The 22,026-nt window shown below is 32.7% G+C and overlaps 1 protein-coding gene and 2 pseudogenes across 2 annotated transcripts; 2 read left to right on the top strand and 1 right to left on the bottom strand.

Moving 5' to 3' along the window:
- The first annotated feature begins 595 nt into the window (after positions 1–595).
- On the top strand, positions 596–5,708 carry LOC149544475 (uncharacterized). The gene has a single exon (XM_089795143.1). It carries the CDS (start codon positions 4,166–4,168, stop codon positions 5,525–5,527), a length of 1,362 nt encoding a protein of 453 aa, XP_089651269.1. The 5' UTR covers positions 596–4,165; the 3' UTR covers positions 5,528–5,708.
- LOC149544476 (receptor-like protein EIX1) lies at positions 605–5,708 on the top strand (annotated as a pseudogene). The gene has a single exon (XR_016355054.1). The product of XR_016355054.1 is annotated as a receptor-like protein EIX1 (transcript).
- A 2,009-nt stretch (positions 5,709–7,717) lies between these two features.
- On the bottom strand, positions 7,718–20,850 carry LOC149544477 (pyruvate decarboxylase 1-like; annotated as a pseudogene).
- Positions 20,851–22,026: the final 1,176 nt, after the last annotated feature.

Genomic DNA, 22,026 nt, shown 5'->3' on the forward strand with positions numbered 1-22,026 from the left:
TCCCATGGCAGCCAATCTAAAATATTGAAGTCCTAAAGATCTCCCACCGTGTTAATACCTTTTTTAGACAGCAAATAAGATAATTTAGGAAAACTCAAGGCCAAAGGCTGATCCCAAATGCAAGTCTGCAATATGAAAACGTACTTTCCATGTCTCCCTTTTCAACTCTGCTAAAACTCTTATTTGTTTTTAGGAAAAGCAGATTGATCTGAACTCGGGAAAAATGAATGCTGAGTAAATGAATCCCTTTCAGTTTGTTGGAGGTGAGTGGGAATGACGTGTATGCGAGTCTCATCAAAGTCTGTGCAGTCAACGAGTGTATGATAGTAAGATAGAACTTTTGTTGCGATTCTAGAATTTTATTGACTTTATCTGCGTTGATACCATACTTTTCAAATTGATTTAGGTATTTTGTTGAATGATTTTTATATCCTTAAATGTGAATTTTATAATATTTTTAAAAATATCCTTAAATGTGATTTTTGTAAGATTTAAAAAATTACATTTAAGAATATAAAAATCATTCAACAAAATACCTAAATCAATTTGAAAACTATGGTATCAACGCAGATAAAGTCAATAAAATTCTAGAATCGCAACAAAAGTTCTATCTTACTATCATACACTCGTTGACTGCACAGACTTTGATGAGACTCTCATACACGTCATTCCCACTCACCTCCAACAACCTAAAAGGGATTCATTTACTCAGCATTCATTTTTCCCGAGTTCAGATCAATCTGCTTTTCCTAAAAACAAATAAGAGTTTTAGCAGAGTTGAAAAGGGAGACAGGGAAAGTACGTTTTCATATTGCAGACTTGCATTTGGGATCATAACAATATCATGTTTCTGCTTCTGCTTCACCTCTTTTCCTACTGTGGCATGTCCCCTTCTTGAAAGAAATCTTCTCCTCGATTTCAAGGCAGCCATTGTAGACGAGAATAATAAACTTGGTTCCTGGCAAGGATTCAATTGTTGCATGTGGAGTGGAGTCGGCTGCAATATCTACACAGGCCATGTTTCTTCATTGGATTTGAGTGTATGCAAATTGCAAGGAAACATCAGCTCGTTTGTGTTTAAGTTCGACCAGTTGCAACACCTCAATCTCAGTCACAACCTCTTCAATGGTAATTTCAGTCTCCGCTATGATAATTTGAAAAGTCTCACTTTTCTGGACTTGTCATTTGCTGGTTATATAAATGAGTTCTTTGTAAATTTGGAAAGTTTCTCAAATCTGACGAGCTTGGAAAACCTCTTTCTTGATGGTGTGAACATATCTACGACCAAACAGTGGGGTGGAGCTATTCGATATTTATCCAACCTGCGACAACTAAAAATGTCTGCCTGTGGACTTGGAGGACCAATTCCCGATTCCCTTATTAATCTCACCTCTCTTCTCCATCTCAATCTTTCTGGCAACTATTTGTCAGCAAAGATACCTGCTTGGTTTGCAAATGTAACTTCTCACTTGATCTTTCTAAGAATGAGAATCTTGGAGGAGACCTTTCATTCATAATTGGACAGCAAGGGCCTTCCTCGTCATTAACCACCATTGATCTTTCACATACAGTTGTGAAGGGCCAAATTCCATCCGGTGTAGGGAATATCTCATCCTTGGAGAGTCTCTCTCTTTCATATACCAACATTGAAGGTGAGATTCCTCTCTCCATTGTCAATCTCACGAAACTTGTTCATTTGGATCTGTTCAATAACAAGTTAACCGGGACAATCCCACCTTCACTGGGATCACTTTCTTCCCTTTCTTATCTTGACCTCGGTTACAACCTACTCAATGGCCCATTCCCATACACAGTTTCGAATCTTGTTAACTTAAGAACCCTTTATCTAGACTCCATCAATTTAACTGGCTCCACTATTGAAAACTAGACACAAAGAAGAAACTCCAAAGTAATGAGAGAAAGCCATAGAGAAGAGAAGCCATGGAGAAACCCAAAAATGGGCTCTGCTGATTACAAGCCTAGCTTATGCTATTTATAAGAAAATGCATAGTTAATGCTATCTTGACTATAGCATAGAAATAGCTACAATATTAATGAGATTAGTTGAGATGGATGGCTGAGTTGGTTGGTGTTTGGATGGCTGCATGTGGAAAATGTGTGCTTTGTTTCTTTGCAGCTATGGACGGCTATTTGTCTGCTGTGCAATTACTTTGGATGATGCTGGAGTGTGGGCTGGACAGTGGATGGTTAACCAACCATAAGGCTGCCGACAGTTGATAGAAATTAATCCCTCCAACACTCCCCCTTAATTTCTATCACTAATGCTACTGCATTTATATTGTTTTCCCTCATTATAATTACTTCGAGTTTTACGGCTTACCCCTAACCAATGCAATTCTGAAGTGGTTTCAAGCTGACCACGAACTTCTCAAATATCACACAGGTGGTTTCAAGATCACCATAAACTTTGCACTCCAATGGTTTACAAACCAAGCATTCATTGGTTCTACTGACCATGAATCATCACTATCGGGAAACTATCATCACTCTGGGCCTTTCTCTTTTGTATCTGCATCAAACTAATTATTGAGTCCATATAAAAAGAAATCCATCTACCGAGATACATGGGTACCCAGCTACTGTACTCGTCAGTTTTATAGGAATCCTTTTCACATACATGATTCATCAATATGTCAAACCAAAAACCTTTAGGGTGTCGGGCACAACCGATAATGCACCCTATACATTCACATATCCCATTAGAAATCAGCACACACACAGACCTTAGAATTCCTTTGAATCATGACAAACAACTCACCACCAATTCAACCTACTTGCACTAACCATTCTATAACATCAAATACACATACTTCAAATACAAAGACATAATAAACATTTTCATGATCAATATCTTCCATGCCATGTGTATCCATTCTTTGGCACTCCCGCTTGCACAAAGATGCTCCACATGTTTCTAACGCACACTTCAACTTTGGCTTCTTTCTTTTCACAGCTTCTTTGTTTCTCATAGCAATCTCTTGAGTTGTTCTTCTCTTTATTCTTGCAGAAGATAACTTCAAATGCCATTGCTTGTTGGGCTACGATGCCACAACCTTAATGACAAATACTCAATGGCTGAAACTTTTCATTTGCCAAAAAACACTTCAAGATCATCGACCTCTCCATGATCTCCAAGATCATCTCCCATTAGCTCTGATACCACTGGAAGGAGGTGGACAGAGTGGATCAAAGACAAACACGAATGCAATGATAAACATTCAAATCAATAAGCAAAACACAAAGACATCAAGTTGTGCTACAGCACTTCATACACATTAACATAACTGGAATCTATTACAAATCCATAGAATGCTACAGCATTCCATCCACTCATGATCCACAATGAGAAACCCAAAATGGGCTCTGCTGATCACAGGCCCAATCCATTCTATTTATAAGCAAATACATCATAAATGTATAGTAGACTGTAGGAAGAAGTTAGCTATGGAATTTATAATGGACAGTTGAAATGGACAGCTGAATGGTTGGCTGCACATGGAAAATGAGTGGTCTGTGCTGACCACCGACTACTGAACATTCTGGAAAATGCTGACTGTTTGGGAAATAATTAATTTATTCTAACATCCCCCCATAAATTAATTATCATATTTTTATTTTTTTAGAAATCCCTCCATAGTCTAGAGACGATGGGTCCTGGCCTTAAGCCTTGTTAGGTACCCATTTACAATCAATTATCAAATGCTTTCACTCATCTTGTTTCCCTCATCATAATCACTCTAGATTTTGTACGGATTACCTATAACTGATGCAATATCAAAGTGGTTTTAAGTTCACCACAAACTTAATCCCTCCAACATCCACTTCCTTTTCTCTATTCGATAATCTCACCAAACTTGAAATACTGGATGTTTCATTCAATAACTTGTCGGTTAGCTTTGATTCAGCATGGATTCCACCGTTTGAGAAGCTATACTTTTTAGGACTAGGTTCTTGCAATTTAGATACAATTCCATCGTTCCTTGTGAGCCTATATGAATTGAAACATCTCGACCTTTCCCTTAACAGCTTGACAACTATTCCATCATGGATATGGAAATTACCCAGTCTTGATAAATTGAACCTTAGTTGTAATCAATTAACAGGTTCACTACCATATAGCCTAACATCCAGAGATTATTTGTAAATGGATTTGCACAATAACAGATTACAGGGTGCTCTTCCGCTTCCTCCTCCTGGTGTCAAAGCCTTGGACCTGTCAATGAATCAGTTCAATGGTTCTATTCCTACTGAAATAGGTGAACATCTTCAGCAAACTCAGTTCTTGTCCTCATCGAGAAATAATCTGAGTGGTGCTATTCCAGATTCTATCTGCACTTCTCATATGGAGGTTCTTGATCTTTCAAATAATATGCTGAGCAACGTGATTCCTCCTCATTTGCTCAGGAATTGCTCTTTTCTCAAAGTTCTAGATCTGGCGGAAAATCAGCTGGATGGTAAAATGCCAGTAGAATGGGGAAACCTGAAAGAAATAAATACATCGAAGCTTGCTGGCAATCGTTTGAGAGGAGTTATTTACTCCTCCATAGTAAAATGTCAATCTCTGCAAGTATTGGATTTGGGAAATAATAATTTGGAAGGTACAATCCCACGCTGGATTGGAAACTTATCTGAATTGCATGTCTTGATACTTAGGTCCAACAAATTTCAGGGTAATATTCCTCCTGAGATAATTGAGCTTCCAAATCTACAAATCCTGGACCTTTCTAGCAACCGCCTTTCAGGACCCATTCCAAGAAACCTTACAAACTTGCTTGCTATAGTCAACGCATCACAGAGTAATCCAAACCATTTGGAAGAGCACACTTCAGGAAAAACAGTATTTACAGTAAATACTGTGTATACAAATAACATTGAAATTTCATGGAAAGGTGGGCATGCAAATTTTGTGAAAGTTCTTTTCATCCTCAAATGTATTGATCTTTCGAACAACAATTTATGGGGTAGCATTCCTGTCAAAATGGGATCCCTTCAAGGTCTCATAACACTTAACCTTTCCAAGAATCATCTCAGTGGCCGAATTCCAAAAACATTGGGAGGCATGGTACAGTTAGAGTCTCTCGATCTCTCGCTAAACAGGTTGAATGGAAAAATTCCTTTAGAACTTCAGTTGCTGAGTTATTTGCAGTTATTGAACCTGTCTTACAACATGTTAGAGGGAGAAGTACCCCTTGGAGGGCAGTTCCTAACCTTTGGGGAGTCGTCCTACTTTGGCAATCCTAAGCTAAGTGGGATTCCATTCATCAATAGAACACTCTGCAAGAACTCTTCTGGCTATGAAAATTGCAGCACTATAGAGAAAAATGGTGAAACAGAGAATTCAGATGGTGAAATGATAGGGTGGGCAGTTGGACTTGGATTGAGTTATGGTTTGGGGTACTCTATTGTGATTGGAATATTGTCTTTCAATAAGAGGGTGAGAAAGAGAGTGTTGAATTTGTATGATGCTGTAATTTTAGGTATTGACAGTTGTATAAAGGGGAATTAGGTGAAAGTAGATATCATTGTACAGAAGGCTGGGATGGTAAATGGATAAGATTTTCTGTTGGTTTATGACAACTGCAAATTTGTAATCATCAGGCGAGCCAGAAACGGCTGGTGTCACCGATGATGTAATCATGTCAAAGTGCCATATATGCAATTGGATCTAATTTTTTTTTTAATGGAAATTAATCTAATGTGTAAATTAGAGCTGAAGAACTTAAATTGTATAATTTATAAACTTATTGATAATATAGTGGTATTGATGTTAGATACAAATGCTGTCACATTTAGCAACAGTATTGATAATATAGTAGATGAATGGTATAATTAATTTTGGTGAACGGGCTAGAAAGAAAGGCTTCAATTTGTGTGATGATATTATTAGTTCCTGTAGTTTTCATTTTCTTTTCAATTAATTCCATGAAAAGATATACAAAATGTTAAAGAAAGCTAGTACAGATCACAATTTGCAATGAGCAGACACTTCTTTATAACACTTTAAAGCATTCAGGAGGGAATCAACTGAACTTTATGTAGCTCTACATGGATCTGTAGATTCTTCCAGTATTTCCATTACATCCAACATTCTGTTGACTCTGGAGATGCAAAACATTCTGAGGGCATTGAAGCCCATTTCCTTAACAGCACACACATATCTCTGCATTATATTAAAATTTGGGCTTCCTTAATGGCAAAGGCAAAGACAACGACATTGGTAGTGGGCGTGGTGGGTAATCATTGTATTACACTCGACGTCACCAAAGATGAAAAAATCATCTCCGAGGATTTGCATTGCGGTGGATGTTTTAGGCATGATACCCTTTGTATTTGTTAGAAGAAGTAATAAGTGTCATGTGATCCATCATGCAAGGAATTTCTTTATCATGCAATGAATTTCTTTATCATGTGTACAAAGTTTAGAATTCATAAGTCAGAAAATAAGGCACTGTCCAAAGCTGAACCAACATCTAAGTAAGCATTAACCAGAGATAAAGACAACAAATATATAGGAACCTTTGCTAGGTCTATATTTGTACGTTTATGTTAAAATCAATTTCTATTGCAAACTAAATGTTTATGTATCAGACTTGTTTTGTCCCCGGTTCAATTAAGGTTGTAGGATTTGGATTCCAGTTTTCCTAAGAACACACAATTTAAACCCGAAAAGCTCAGAGATTTAGGCTCCAGATTCAAGCATGGATTGAAGCAATTTATCATGACAGCATCGAGTCTTACAAAAAGCTGGGCTTGTTGACAGAAAAGCGATTGTCATGTTTAATGGCTTAGTTAGACACATTTTAGGAAGAATAGTTGCATTGTTGATATCGTGCGCTATGGCTTATATTTCAATTGTGTCCAAACCTGTGTATATCATTTCCTTTATTTAAGGAGTCACTCTGAACAACTATTTTAGTGAAGCAAATTACCTATGTTGATTTCAACTAATCTTCACGAAATGATTCTAGAAACTGTTTTACTTAAAATACCAATGATTCCAAAATCATGAAGATTTACAACTGATCTCTTCTTAAACCAATCTACAATTATTTAGCATTACAATGTAAAAGGAATCTTCTCACTCCCAACCATAAAACTCTATGGACTTTCATTCTATTATACATAAATAGAATACTTCAATCAGGTTCCCTTCATTATCAAATCTATCAATATCTCTATCCTTGAGGGCTTTCACGGCTACCTCTTATATAGTTTGATGCCGTTCAAACTTCAAGCAATTCAAGCCATTCAAAACTATCAAACACAATCTGAATGAAATAAATTTCCACAGAAGAGCCATATTTGCTCACACGGAAAAATGTTGGTGGAATAACTAATATATCTGCCTCCACGTTTGCAACTGAACTGCTGTTCTGCTCAGTGGATGTTTGTTGACTAAGTAAATTTGTTTCTCACATTCCCTATTTCCCAGCGAACAGTTAATGATACTTTCAGTGCTGTCAAAAGTAATAAGTCATACCCCTTCCACCACAACATGTGTTTGGCCATGTAGAAGGTTGTTAGAATTAACATCAGTTCTAATTAGAATTGTAGAAACTTCTGATTGCTAAGGGCCCTCTATAAATAGAGGCATAATCACAGCTTGTGATATTGTAGTCACATATATTTATTAATAAAATTAGTTTTGTTTTCTCTGTTCTATTTTTCTTCTCATTCAGCTCTGACTCAATAGTGTGCTATTTTTAAGCCTATAGGCTTCTCTTATGGAGCGAACTCTACAAAATAAATGTAATTTTTGTCTCAGCACAGTCAGTTGTCTCAATCAATAATTAGAATTCAATATTACTACTTCCAGGTTGCTGGTTAGTTATAACAGAACTGCCAGTTTGTCAAATCTCCCACCTTCGACATAAGAGAATTATCAGTGCTGTTACAGACATTTAGTCTGACTACTTCCTCTACACCCTGCATCCATCCACGTAGAGTGTAGTTTGGTTTTTTATTAACCCTAGAAATTTCTGCCACTGTAAAAATAAATACATGTTGAGGGTAGTTTGATCTTTTTATATTGGGAAAGCCATCGAATAACAGAACTGCTAGTTTATTCTTAAGGATTTTCTAAGTAAAAGGGTTAGTTTACCAATTTATGATGTTAAGCCATGCCTGTATTTTGCCGTGGAAGCCCAATGGTGTGATGAAGAATCCAGTTAGTTCCATAGTCGTTGCAATTAGGGCCCCCAACAATGCATATGACCGGCAAATTCTCACTGTAAGCCCCTGCAATGGCATTTATCACAGAGAGGCCCCCAACTGTGAAGGTAACAACACAGGCTCCCACTCCTCTGGAGCGGGCATAGCCATCAGCAGCATAGTTGGCATTGAGCTCGTTGCAGCATCCCACCAAATTGAGGTCGGGCTCTGCAATGAGATGGTCCAGCAAGGTCAGATTGAAATCCCCTGGCACTGAGAAAATGTCATGAATGCCCACCTAGACAAGCCTCTGTGCCAGCTGGCATCCCAGCATGGCAGCCCCCACTGCATTACCAGCCCCTTGCAAGCCGCCATGAACATATTTGTTGCAGGGAGAAGACCCCACATCGTTTACTGCGAATTTACGTCTCCAATGCTTGATTCCATCCAGATATATATTAATTAAGATATTTTTTGCTACTAAATTTAAATAGATATATGAATATAATGAATTCTATCATTTTGTAGCTTTCTTAATCTCTATTTTTTATTAACATTTGAAATATTATATGTGATTTTTATGTACTGTAATAATTTTAAAATATTATCTATGTTTTTTTTTATAAGTAATACTTTTAAATTTAACATGTTTAGTTAATAATCTAAATATATTTAATTAATAATTGTGAAATACTAGCATATAATTATTTTAAAATCTAAAAAATTATATTAATTTATTTAAAATATTTAAATTTAATAAAATATTAAAAAAATGTTACAAATTATATAAATTTAAAATTTAAAAGACAACGACCAATAATAATATATTAAAAATATTAAAAATATGAAAAATAATTAAAAATAAATAAATTTTAACATATGATAGGTTATTAAATTTGATTCATATTATATTTAACTCTAGTGTAAAAACTTTATAAAGACAATCGTCAATGAATCATTTTTCAAAATTATGATTTGACAACTATTATTAACTACATTTTAACCAAAAGATGTTAAAAGTGACCAAGAAATGGACCGATAATGCTATGATATGAGCATGGGGTATGGGGCATCTAGCCATGATGAATTTCGTGGCTAGATAGCCACTACCAACATGGCCATGATATTAGTTATATTTTAAAAACTTTACATCCCTGTTTGAGGAAGCACCATAGGACATGTGGAGAGCTCTAAATAGAGAAAGTAAATTTAAGCGAGTTGGATCAATACACTTTTAATTTCTTCAATTACCTAAATTAAGAATGTTCTTTGTTTGTTGACAATTTTATCTACTTCTCTTTTACAGGTTCACTAGTTGTAGGGACAAATAAAGTTGTTTTGACTTGTCATGCGCAAGATTTACTAATGAACTCCAAATAATTGTACTGCTCAAATTTTATGGGAAATTCTACAAGTTTTATCCATACAAAAACATTGTACTATCAAAATTTTCACACTTACTTTTACTTACATATAATGACCAAAAATCTCATTTATCATAATAAAATTATGTTGAACCCTTTAGTGATCCGTGAAAATTCATACAATGATAATATCCATGAAATACTCTATCACCTTATCCGTTCTAGTATATTTCAATTTTTATCATGGTATTAGAGCATCTTTGACTCTTGGGTTGTGGCAGATTTTTTTGTGTGATTTTTCCTATTTCAAATTATAATCTGATTGAGGAGCACCAAAGAAACCTCTAGATGTTTGGAAAGCCATGATGGGCAGTGGAATAGATTGTTTCATTTTTTTTAAGTTGCTTCTTAAAGGAGAATAAAAAGTTCCTAGTAAAAGATTACTGGAGAGAAGGGAAGTTGGTTGTTGGTATGTTGTCTATTGTTGCAGTAAGAGAAGAATGAGATTGTTGAAGGTAAAATTATCTATTTCATCAATGTAGAGAAATTATCTTTGTGATTGTGAAATGTGGTAAAAATGCTAGGTTAATTCAAAGAAAGTGTTATTTGTGGATTAATCGCAATGGGGAAGCAAGGTAAAAGAGTGTTAAAGGAAAATGAAAATTTAATTTCTGAGATAGACATTTTTAGAAGAAGAATTAATAAATGTGAAGAAAGAAAATGGAGACTTAATTTGTGAGAAGAATTTTTTGCAAGAAGAACTGACACAGTTAAGAAATGAAATGGATATAGAAAGATGCAACTTTTTAAAGTTGTCGGATAATGTTAAGAAAAGAGATGATGAATTAGAGGAGGAAATGAAGAAAGTAAAAGAAAAGAATTACTTGTTAAAGGATGAATTAGAGGAGAAAATGAAAAAAATAAAAGAAGAAAATCACATGTCAAAGGATGAACTAAATCAATCTTTCATTGAAAGAAATGCATGTGCGAAAAAAAAATAGTATGCAATGTTTAATCTAGTATAGATGATTCGAATTCACCACTAGAAAAGTGTGACTCTATTGAGGTTGTTTGTGATGAAGAATATGAAAATGTGGCATCAAATATTATAAGTTATGATAATAAGAATGTTGGATGGGATATAATGAAGAAAATGGATTACAAAGGTAAATGATTGGGAAAACATGAACAAGGAATCATTGAGCTATTGAGCCAATAATGAGACCAAAGTATGAAGGACTAGGATATATGATAGATGAAAGAAATGATTATGTAGATTAAATCAAATTTGTTCAATGTAAACAATATATGCAATGTTCCATTTGTAATAGGAAAGGGCATATGAAAGACAAGTGTTGGGATCTACATCCATGCAATCTTTTTGGATTAAAGAGTCATTGTGAAAAGACATGTTGGAATAAAGAGTGTAAAAATAATTTTGGAGAAATGCTTCAAAATGGATGTTGGATGGAGTTATGGATCAAGTTGGAAAAATCTCACAGGTATGATTTAAAATATTCAAGTGTGAGTGTGAACTCTCAAGAAGGACTGCAAATGGTTTGTGCAAATCAGAATTATTATCTACCAAGACATCCATGAAAAGTGAGACTTCATAAAAGAGAAAAGCTTAAAGATTTTTTTTCCATTAGTAAAATGATATTTTTTTCTATATTTATTGAAGGGTTTGTGGTAATCTGGAACCATTTTTTTAGGTGAAAAACCTAAAATTTTATTGAAAGGTTTGTGGTAAGCCAAAACTACTTGTTTAGGTGAAAAACCCTAAAGAAGGGGAAACAAATTTTCTTATATTTAAATGGGTACCTAAGAAGGCACAATGCCAATACCCATCTTATTTTAATTTTGGGGTGATAGTTATTTAACTTTCTTGTTGTAATTTCTCCGAAATTTTAAAAAAATTGAGTGGTAGAAATTAAAGGAGGTTGTTGGAATAACTAATATATCTTCCTTATGTTAGTTGCAACCGAACTGTTGTTTTGTTCAGTGGAGGTTTGTTGACTAAGTAAATCTATTTCTCACATTCCCAATCTCCCAATGAATAGTTAAGGATACTTTCAATGCTATCAAAAGTAATAAGTCATACCCCTTCCACCACAACATGTGTTTGGCCATTTAGAAGGTTGTTAGAATGAACATCAATTCTAATTAGAATTCTAGAAACTTTTGATTGCTAAGAGACCTTTATAAATAGAGGCATACTCACAACTTGTGATATTGCAGTCACATTTATTTAGCAATAAAATTAGTTCTATTTTATCTATTCTATTTTTCTTCCTATTCAGCTTTATGACTCAATAGTGTGCTATTTTATATTTCAAATTTAATCAAAAAATACACTGCATTTTATTCCCTATAACTGATCTCCAAATCTGAAGGGCTTACAAAGATCTCTCAAAACAAATGAATTTATAAGATAATTCCATGAGGTCATAGTCTCATTAGAAAACAAGTTAAAAAAAGAGAAAACAACTATTGTTGCACTACAATAAACTGGAAAGTTTATGTGAAAATATGAAAATGGAAATATGTAAATGATTCCATTTTTGTTGCGTTATAACAAGAAAATGAGTTTCTTAGGAAATATTGAATGCAAATATAAGAAACAATAAATTAAAAACAAAAACTAAATCTGGAAACTAGCTACAACACTCCCAAATTCAATTTTCATCATTTGAGGATTTGTTACACCTATTCACAGTAGATATCTTTCTATTTATGGAGCTCATCTTAGTGACCCGACTACCTAGCCAACCCATTTCTTTCCCAATGCATCATCCATCATAGCATATGCATTTCCATATGCCATTCAACTTGCTATTTTTTGTGTTAAAAAACTCAAAGTAACTGATGGTAAATATATTCCATATCTCCACAATTTAGTTAGTATTTTTGGTGTCAAATTTACCAATTGATCTTAATAAATTGGAACATAAGCTATTAAAACTTGGAGCCAGTTACCTAGCCAACCCATTTCTTTCCCAACGCATCATCCATCATAGCATATGCCATCCCCCATCACATTTATCTTGCTATTTTTTTTGTCTTGCTTACTATTAAGTCTACTCAAAGTTAGCTCATGGTAAACTTGGTATCATTTTTGTGAATTGATTTATAATGAACTCAAACACTATATGATAAAATAAAAAATAAAGATTACAATCCTCCAAATTAAATCAAGAGATAATAATGGGCTAATGATTTAAATCAAATATTAAATAGAATGACCAAATTAAATTAAGAGATTAAAATAATAATAATTATTTTTAAATTTTTTTAGATAGGGGTAAACATTTTGACCTAAAGCTATGAACCAGTGAGGCCACAAATGGGGGACCTCATCCCCATTAGATATGAACTTTGATGGCAAGGATAACAACTCAACAACTTAACCATCATAACATGTCACTATTGGTGATTACATTAAATATTAATGGCCAATATAAAATTAATTTATTTTATTCATTTATTTATTAAAATTTAATAAAATAATAATAGTGTCACACAGTAAGATTTACTCTAACCAATAAAAATAAATCAAATATAAGAACGGTGCTAGGAAATTTAACTATTTGATGATAGATGTTCATGAATAATTTTAGTTAAAATAAATAGAAATATTTTTAAAACTAATTTCAATCCATAAGTTAAATTTTCTATGAACTGATGAGGCCACAAACAGGGGACCTCATCCCCATTAGATTTGAACTTTGATGACAAGGATAACAACTCAACAACTTAAGCATCATAACATGCCACAATTGGTGATTAAAATAAATATTAATGACCCATATAAAATTAAGTTATTTTATTCATTTATTTATAAAAATTTAATAAAATAATAATAGTGTCACACAATAAGATTTACTCTAACCAATAAAAATAAATCAAATATAAGAATGGTGCTAGGAAATTTAACTATTCAACGATAGATGTTCATGAATAATTTTCATTAAAATAAATAGAAATATTTTTAAAATTAATTTCCATCCATAAGTTAAATTTTTTATTTTATTTCAAATATTGGTAAATGAAAAAATGGACATTATACATTATATTTTTAGTTTGTTTTAAAAAAAATTTATATAACTTTTTATAAATAAGATAATATATAAATATTTTTTTTGAACATTATGCTTATCATGTTTTAACATATTACAAATCAAAAGATATTTATGTTAATATGGTAATTTAGAACATTATTTTATTGATGTAATTAAGTCGAATTCAATTTATAGGACTGTTATAATAAATTATTTCACTAAGAATTTAATACGCAATTTAGTATATTGTAAATTTATTTTACCCTTATACATTAATTTTTCTTTCTTTAGATAAAATGATTAAAATCTACTAAAAAAGTTAGTCAATTTTCAAGAGATTCAATACTTGTCCCACTCAAAAGTATATAAAAAATTTATATTCATTGACAAGGTATTATCTCCAAGTGTCAAATTGTAAATGGAGTTAAAATAGTCATTAGATACCTCTTATTACACTAATTCAGAAAATGATTATCCTAAGAGATATTGACCACGACCCTCCATTATAGTATCATCCATGCCTATAAAGACATGAGCTAGTTATAAAACTAATTTACAAAAGAAAGATTTGAAATTGATTAATTTTGAATATCATAATGTTCTCACCATCTCTAGTTTCTATTGCATTTACTATTATTGAAGTTTCTTGATTAAGATCCAAATATAGTTATTGACTATTTTTTTGATCAATTAACACTGTAAAAACATGTACATTTCAAAAATCAACTTAGATAAAACCATTATACAAATTGAATACTCAAAATTGACTAAATCTTACTTCATGATTTTCTTACCATCTCCCATTTGCATAGCATCATCCATTGGTGTATGGTTGAGATCAATAGAATATGGAAACATATAATCTTCTACTTTATCATTTAAATCTATAATAACACACACATTTAAAACATAGACTCAATGAACCAAATAAAAATTAAATATCACAATAAAATCCATTTAATAATTTTCATACCATATCCAATTTGCATTACATCCATTGCTGTTGATGTTTGCTTGGGATACATACAAAAGGGTAACATATGTTCATTTTCACTTTGAACATTGAAAACTTAAATAGCATTGACATTCAATAACGATCAACCTAGATAACATTTTCAAGCGTGAAAATATATAATGTAACTAGTATATAAATATTTATAATGCACATTACTTGAAATGGATTGTTGAAATGTTTTCTCAGGGGTAACATTCACCATTGACGCTTCATCTCCATAAATTATATCTTATTTTTTTGAATATTATAGAAAATATGTTAGATACATGATTAAGTAATTTTATATCAATAAATAGATAAAGAAATTTAATAGTTAAAAGATACCATCTACGAGGTATGTTTCACTTGTTATTATTTGGTTTAGATCAATTGAAAAAGGTAACCGACGTTGTGGAGTACATTCTTGAGCATACAATTCTATAATTCAACATATAATTAATATATGAAATGATAAAAGATATCATACTTCTATAAATTACCAAAACATTTTTGAATGAATGTGCTCACCTTCTTGTCCCCTAATTCTAAGAGTTTCTTTTTGTATTGCTATACCTGAGCGATTAATGCACTAATGTGACTTATGAAGTGGACGCTGACTGTATTCCACATGGTAGATTTGTAGATGTGGCACTACATGTTAGTTGCTAATTGGGCAGACATATGTGCTACTCTACTGGTGGGTGAGGTGTACAACTTGTCCACGTACATAGAGAAGGTGGGTGGCTAGGTCCACTAGGGGGGACACATGTCTATGTGTCAACATGTCAAAGAATTGCGATGTGGGTGCATGGTGAAAGTTGTCACCATTGGGAAGACCTTCACAGGTGCCAACAAAACAAGGACACTGATAGAGTAACCACCCATTTGTAAGTGCTTACTAGAAATATAATTTTATGGGCTAGGGTTTAATTAAAATTGGCACTAGGGAGTGGGGAAATATCCCACATTTACCCCACGCAGGGTTTTAAAATACTTTAAAACTAAAGCCGTTGATTATTGGAAATTAAACACAAAGCCCGTCGGGTGTGGTGTGAGACTTGGCTAGAGGGGAAGTTTGGCTCACTGGAATTATTGTATTGTCGAAAATAGAATGTGCTTGCTGTAATAAATGTAGTCCACTGAATAGATGTCAATGTACTAATAGAATATTCCCCCAAATTGCAGGGTTGTGGTGTGACTGGCCGGTTCTGCAAAAAAAATTCTCTGCTAGCCTGACTAGGCAAAAAAATTTCCAGAAATTTGCAATAAAATTGTGACAGAAATATAGAGAAATTAAAGTCAGAGCTGAAAAAGTAAATTGTAGATCTAAAAATGATCATACTTGAACTCGCAAATCGGGGCCTCTAGGTGCCGATTTGCAATAATTTTTTTCTTCATGATCAACTTTTGCCTAGGGTAGCCAATTCTTTTTTTTTATTTTCACTGAATCGATGTTCCAAATGCAATGACACAGTCTGTTCTAGCTCTAGATGCTCCTAATTTTTGTAGTTCTCCAGATTTGGGTTGAGGTGCTAAAGCAACTATGTTCTCGAATGACTATGTGAAGAGAGATTCTCCAAGCTCTGATACCATGTAAGAATGTTCCTTAGGGAAAAATTCACCCAAGAACTAAGAACTCAAATACAAGTGCAACTGTAGACTAGAAAGAGTATGATCAAAATATTGATATGTATTCAATTCAATATGCATTAACCTAAGTAAACTTAAGTAAGTGTAAATAGTAAATACATATTTACACCAACAATAATAGACTTAGATAATTATCTAATATTCAATAGATGGCTAGTTTTAGAATAAATAAATATTCTAATATAATATCATCTATTTCATTTTATAATATGATAATGATATTTTCTTAGGATGGGAATAGATCAAGGCTAGGGGAAGTAGTTTTGCTAAAGAGTTTTTTATGTTTTCTCTCTTTAAGAACATCATTCCTCGCCTAAGATCAAGCCCATCAAGGGTGATCTCATGGTTTTATCTCTCATTATGAGAAATTATTAAATGTAAAGGCAGATTCTCTAGAGTGAGATGGTGACCTGAGGGATTATCAAGTGTTAATGCACCCTCTTGGATCTTGAAATCTTAAGAGATATTTTGTAACAAATCCTTGTCTTTGAGGACCTAAGTAATTTATTCTCTATGGCTAATCTCCCTCCTTAAGAAACTATGAATATTTGGCAATTTTTAGCACAACATCTGTGATGCAAAAGTCTACTCTTTGATTTTGTATGATGAATACAACAGAATAAGCATATTTTCAATGGAAAGCTTGATCCAAGCAAATATCAAATTGATTTCACAACTCTGTATCAAGCAAGCCATGATGTTGATCATGGTAACTAATTTTTTTCATCTAAAAACATTAGTCAACTATTGATTGCATAATGAAGGTTTTGCATTTTGGTTTAAAATACCTAATGCATAATAAAATGAAGCATTTAAAAAAAAAGTGTAATATCATTATATTCATTAATATGAAGGGAAATAGTCACAAATGATTTCCCTCCAATTCTATGCCTCTTCACTTCAAAAACTCTTTATGTATTTGATATCTATAAAAATGTTACTATTGCATCATTATAAATAACTTTTATTAATCAATACAATACTTTTCTCAATGTGGATGGAACCATAATTTATGGTGAATCAATAAATCTTCTGTTGTGTTTATTTGTGTTTTCTCTTGTTTATTCATTTTCATTTGTTGTTTCCTTTTCACATTCAAATCCTTTCAATGGGAATTAGAGCACAAGCAATGAAGTTTTAAAATAAGTGTTGAATTTCTAGAAAGATGGAGGATGCAAAATTACAAAAAATTGTATGGCAAAATTTCAGCCTTTAGAAGGTACATATGGAGTCATTGTTAATTAAACAAGATATTTCTCTCTCTCGCACTAGAAGGAAAGGAAAAGAAACTAGCATATATGGCAAACAAAAATTGGGAGACTTTAGAGAAGAAGGCGAAAGCATTAATTTTTCTTGCACTAGAAAATAACGCTCTTTTTAATGTCATCAATGAGAAGACTACAAAGAAAATATGGGTTAATTTTTCAGGCATGTATGCAATTGCATAGGCTATAAACAAAATCTTCATCATGAATAAATTCTGTAAACTTAAGGTGAAAGAAGGTGGAATTATTTCCAATTACCTCAATGATTTTAATAATCTGATGTAGGAGTATCCCAGGGAAGTCAACAATCTTGTATGGAGGACCTTCGAGCTCATATTTGTGGAGTTATGTGGTTTGCACAGTTGGGGATGTGTTTGAGGCATATTGGACAATTTTTTCCTAAGTGCACATGATGATTGGAGTAATCAGATTGGAGTTAGAACCATTTTGGTGACTACTGGTCATGTGCTCTTAATTTATTGAAAGACTTTGGAGATTGTTTTAGCTATCTTTGATCTAAGGGATTTGGCATGTACACTCTTGGATTTGGATTTTTGGATGGCACATGGATCTATGTCTAATTGTGTGTATTATTATGTGTACATTTGAGTTAGTTATGCATCATAAATGTGGGGCATGTCCTAAGTATTTCATAATTATATACATTTAAAGTTTGTTGCTAAGCTAACTTGTGGGTTGAGGGTGTACTTAATGTGAGTGCAATGTCCATTATTCTAGGCTGACCTGTGGCTTGGTTTAGTATATGGTGAGGGTCTTGTGGAGTCTAGACTAATATATTTCATTTTCACCATGGAAAAGAAGAGCAGTTGAGAGGAGCAAAGTTGAACAAACCTAGAAGCAAGCGTGGGCTTGGGAAAACAAGAAGGTTTATTGGCTCCTTAAGAGTACAAGTTTATATTCTTCTTTGAGGTTCTACCATATTGCAAATTTAGGATAGCTAGTGGTTGGATCTTGCGAGGTCTTGCAGAATTACTTATGTATATGGCCGTAACCCGGAAGGCCTTAGAGTTAGGCATGTTGAATGAAAATATTATGATTCTATTGTGAGAGTTTTCATATTTGAATCAAAATCTTTGCATTATTATTTATATTTTTTTGTCTGATTATTTGTTGTGGGCTAGGAAATCTCCTTTGGGCATTCTCCTACCTTGTACTGCATCAAGTGGTATCAAAGCCTAGTTATACACTTTAAGATGATTCACATAGTATTACCCCTTTTTATGTCTCACCTTGGCTTATTTTTAACTAAGGGGTCTCCTATCTATCTATCCATTTCAATCTAATTGATCTATTCTATAGAGAATTTTAATGGTTATACACTTTATTCTTGTCATATTGATTCTATTTTGTTATTGTTCTTTCTATTTGACCTCTACATCTTGGGTGGCTATCTTCGTATTCAAACCTTGCATGGTATCAGAACTTGTTGAGTGCCTCTGGGTAGATTTTTGAGATATAGTGTATGTATTTTGGTGGATTTTTTGTGGGGACTGGGGAGAGTCCTCTTTCAGACTTTCTATTCCCAGTAAAATTTAGAGCTTTCTATCGCATATAAGAGCTCACCATTGTTATCATGAGGTCTAAATTAGCAAAGTTTGCCCAAAATTTTTTCGAAGTCTTAAAATATTATGTAGTAGCACATTAATTAGATGGGGTGGTATTTATAGATACTATGTTGGAACTTACTAGAAATAACCAATGTTTCCATATTTTATTCCTATAAAACCAAAGATGTCAAGAAAGTATGTAGGATTTCTAGAATGACAATGAAAGAAAATAAAACCTAAATATATGATTCAGTTTATGATGTTTTTTAATTCTTTAATGGAGATATTATTTTGATTATCCTACAGTAATTTAAATGAATCAAGATGTTAGTCCTTAAATAGACTAACTTTGTAATTTGGAATAACTTGCACTGTTAAATTCAATCCAATTGAAAAGTTTAAGGTTAAAAAATGCATGCATGCAAAGCTAACTACATCAATTATCCATTTGTGAATATAAATAAGGATGATGAATTGTGAAGAATTAATATGAATAGTTTTGGTTCTAATTGTGATTATTTTTCAATCAACATTTTTCATCACAATTAGTTTTAAAATGACAATTGAAAGTTCTAAATTGTAAAAGTTAAATAAATAGAAATCATATCAAATCTTCATGGACTATGGACAAGTAATGGTGGAGGTTGTTGATCATGTTTAGGCCTTTGAGATGTGTGAGAATTTAATGAGATAAGGATAAAGATTATTTGAATTTTATGTTTAAAGTCAAAGGAAAGTAAAGGTGTTTTTATAGTCAATGGTACTCATCTAATTCTGGTCCTACTTATAGTTACAATAATATGTGACTACCATGTACTTGGACTTGTTAGAGAGACCCATGACTACCATGTACTTGGACTAGCTAGCTCTAGAGACCTAATTAATATGTGACTGTCACTTCCTTGGACTTGCTAGATTCATGTAATTGTGGTAGAAAGGATGTATACATACCTTACCTCCTATTGGATTTAAACTCGTGACCTTTCTTTCAAAAATACAGTTTCTTCACTACTAGGCCAACTAAGCATGTCAACACATCTACCAATCAATACATAGAAGCTAACCTAATTAGAGGAAAACTAAGCTGTTAAAAATGGGACAAGATCTTTTTTGTTATTCATAAACAAAATTAAATAAAAAGCTAAAATGAAAAAAGAAGAAGATTAACATGTATTTTCCAACCCTTGAAGAAGTTTTGATAACTTATTGTTCTTTAGTTACTGCAGTTTATGTGAAAGGCTCCTGTGGTTCACACAAATATTTATGGAAGAGAAGATTAAAAATATTTGAGTCTGCTAGTAATTATTATGATATTGCTATTAGGATTTAACTATATAGGTTTTGAGTCAAACTAGTTGGTTCGTGTTTCACCTATGTGAGCACCAGCTAGATCCAATGATTATTCTCATGAGAAATGAATTATCATAAAATATAAGTCAAGAAGTTTATCTCAAACACTACATAATTAATTTCTAATAGCAATATTATAATTTAACTTACTGAGTTATCCACTCTCTCGTAGTAATTGTTGGTCAATGATAGAAATAGTTGGAATAAAAAGTAATCAGAATAGCGATCCATATAATTAATTACCCATTTTGACACGGCATTTTGTTGTTCAATGAGGAGTGATGAATTCGGTATGCGTTACCATCACATGACTTTTCTACTTGAAAAAATCCATGACAAATGACAAAATGTTAGTGTGGATGGAACACTATTTCTTTGCATACACGGCACCCTCTTTCATTATTCATTAAATCACTTACCCTTAAACATTTCGTATTGTCTTTTCTCTGTTAAAGTATAGATTGAAAAAATTTTAGTGTCCAGAAATCATGGAAAGTAATGTGCTTCAATATTGCAGAGTTGCATTTGTAATCATAACAATATCACGCTGCTTCATCTGTTCACCTGCAAATGCATGCCCCCTCCGTGAAAGAAATCTCGCTTCACCTGTTCACCTCGATGGTCACGTAAATTCATCGATGTTTCACCTTGCAGAGTTTCAACAGTAGTTTTTCTACTCCCCCTAATGGAAAGTTGAAGTCTCTCACTTTTCTTTACTTGTCTTTGTTATGGAAGTCTTTTTGGGGTGAGGGAGCTTCACATGAGTTTGGAAAGTCTTTTAAATTGAACACAGCCATCTGTCATTCAAACTGTATAGTTGATCAATTTTGAAAAAATAGAAAACATCATAGATTTTTCTAAAAATTTCAGTGTTTGTTCTTCATGATCTCCATAGTTTGTAGTATAAAAACAACAAAAAAATTGAAAAAAATATCTTCATGTTTTGGAGAATCTGGAAAAATAAATAAATTTGACATTGTTTTGTCTTTAGTACATTTTGGATGGAGATTAGCCCATTCCTATCAAATCTACCGAGTTTGAAATATTTGTCTCTTTATACAGTGAACATCTGAGGAAGCAAAAAGTGGGAAGAAGCTATTGCTACTCTCTCCAATCTCCAAAAACTCCGCAAGGTGGGTTTGAAAGACCAATTCCCAATTCCCTACATCAATTTATAAAATATCATATATTTTATTAATTTACAAAAATAATAGTATAAAGTGTCTTATTTTTCCTTTCAAAATTATAAGCAAGAAGTGAGCTTGATGTTATTATCATGCTATTATTTTATTAATTAACTAATGTGTAATATTTATAAATAAGTAAGTTAAAAATATATTTTTATTAAAATGTTTAACATTAATATTTACTAGTTTCAAAGTCCAAACAAAATTTGAATATAGACAATGTTAATGACATCTTATCTCTTTAAAAGAAACTTTTAACCACATGATCTCTAAATATTAAGTAGTAATAATAATCTTATACATGACAAGTTAAAATATATGTTTTTGACAAGTATATGAGTAAAGGAAATAGACAAGATCAACATGAGTATTTGTGAAAAGAAAATGGACAAGATTTAAGTCCACTAATAACTAATTT

Source organism: Cupressus sempervirens, chromosome 8 (assembly GCF_028749045.1).
Source record: "Cupressus sempervirens isolate cs-2001-9-10 chromosome 8, ASM2874904v1, whole genome shotgun sequence".
In the NCBI taxonomy this organism is placed as follows: Eukaryota; Viridiplantae; Streptophyta; class Pinopsida; order Cupressales; family Cupressaceae; genus Cupressus; species Cupressus sempervirens.

Coding starts and splice junctions, on each gene's coding strand:
- LOC149544475 (XM_089795143.1), top strand. CDS start 4,166: ATGGATTTGCACAATAACAGATTACAGGGTGCTCTTCCGCTTCCTCCT.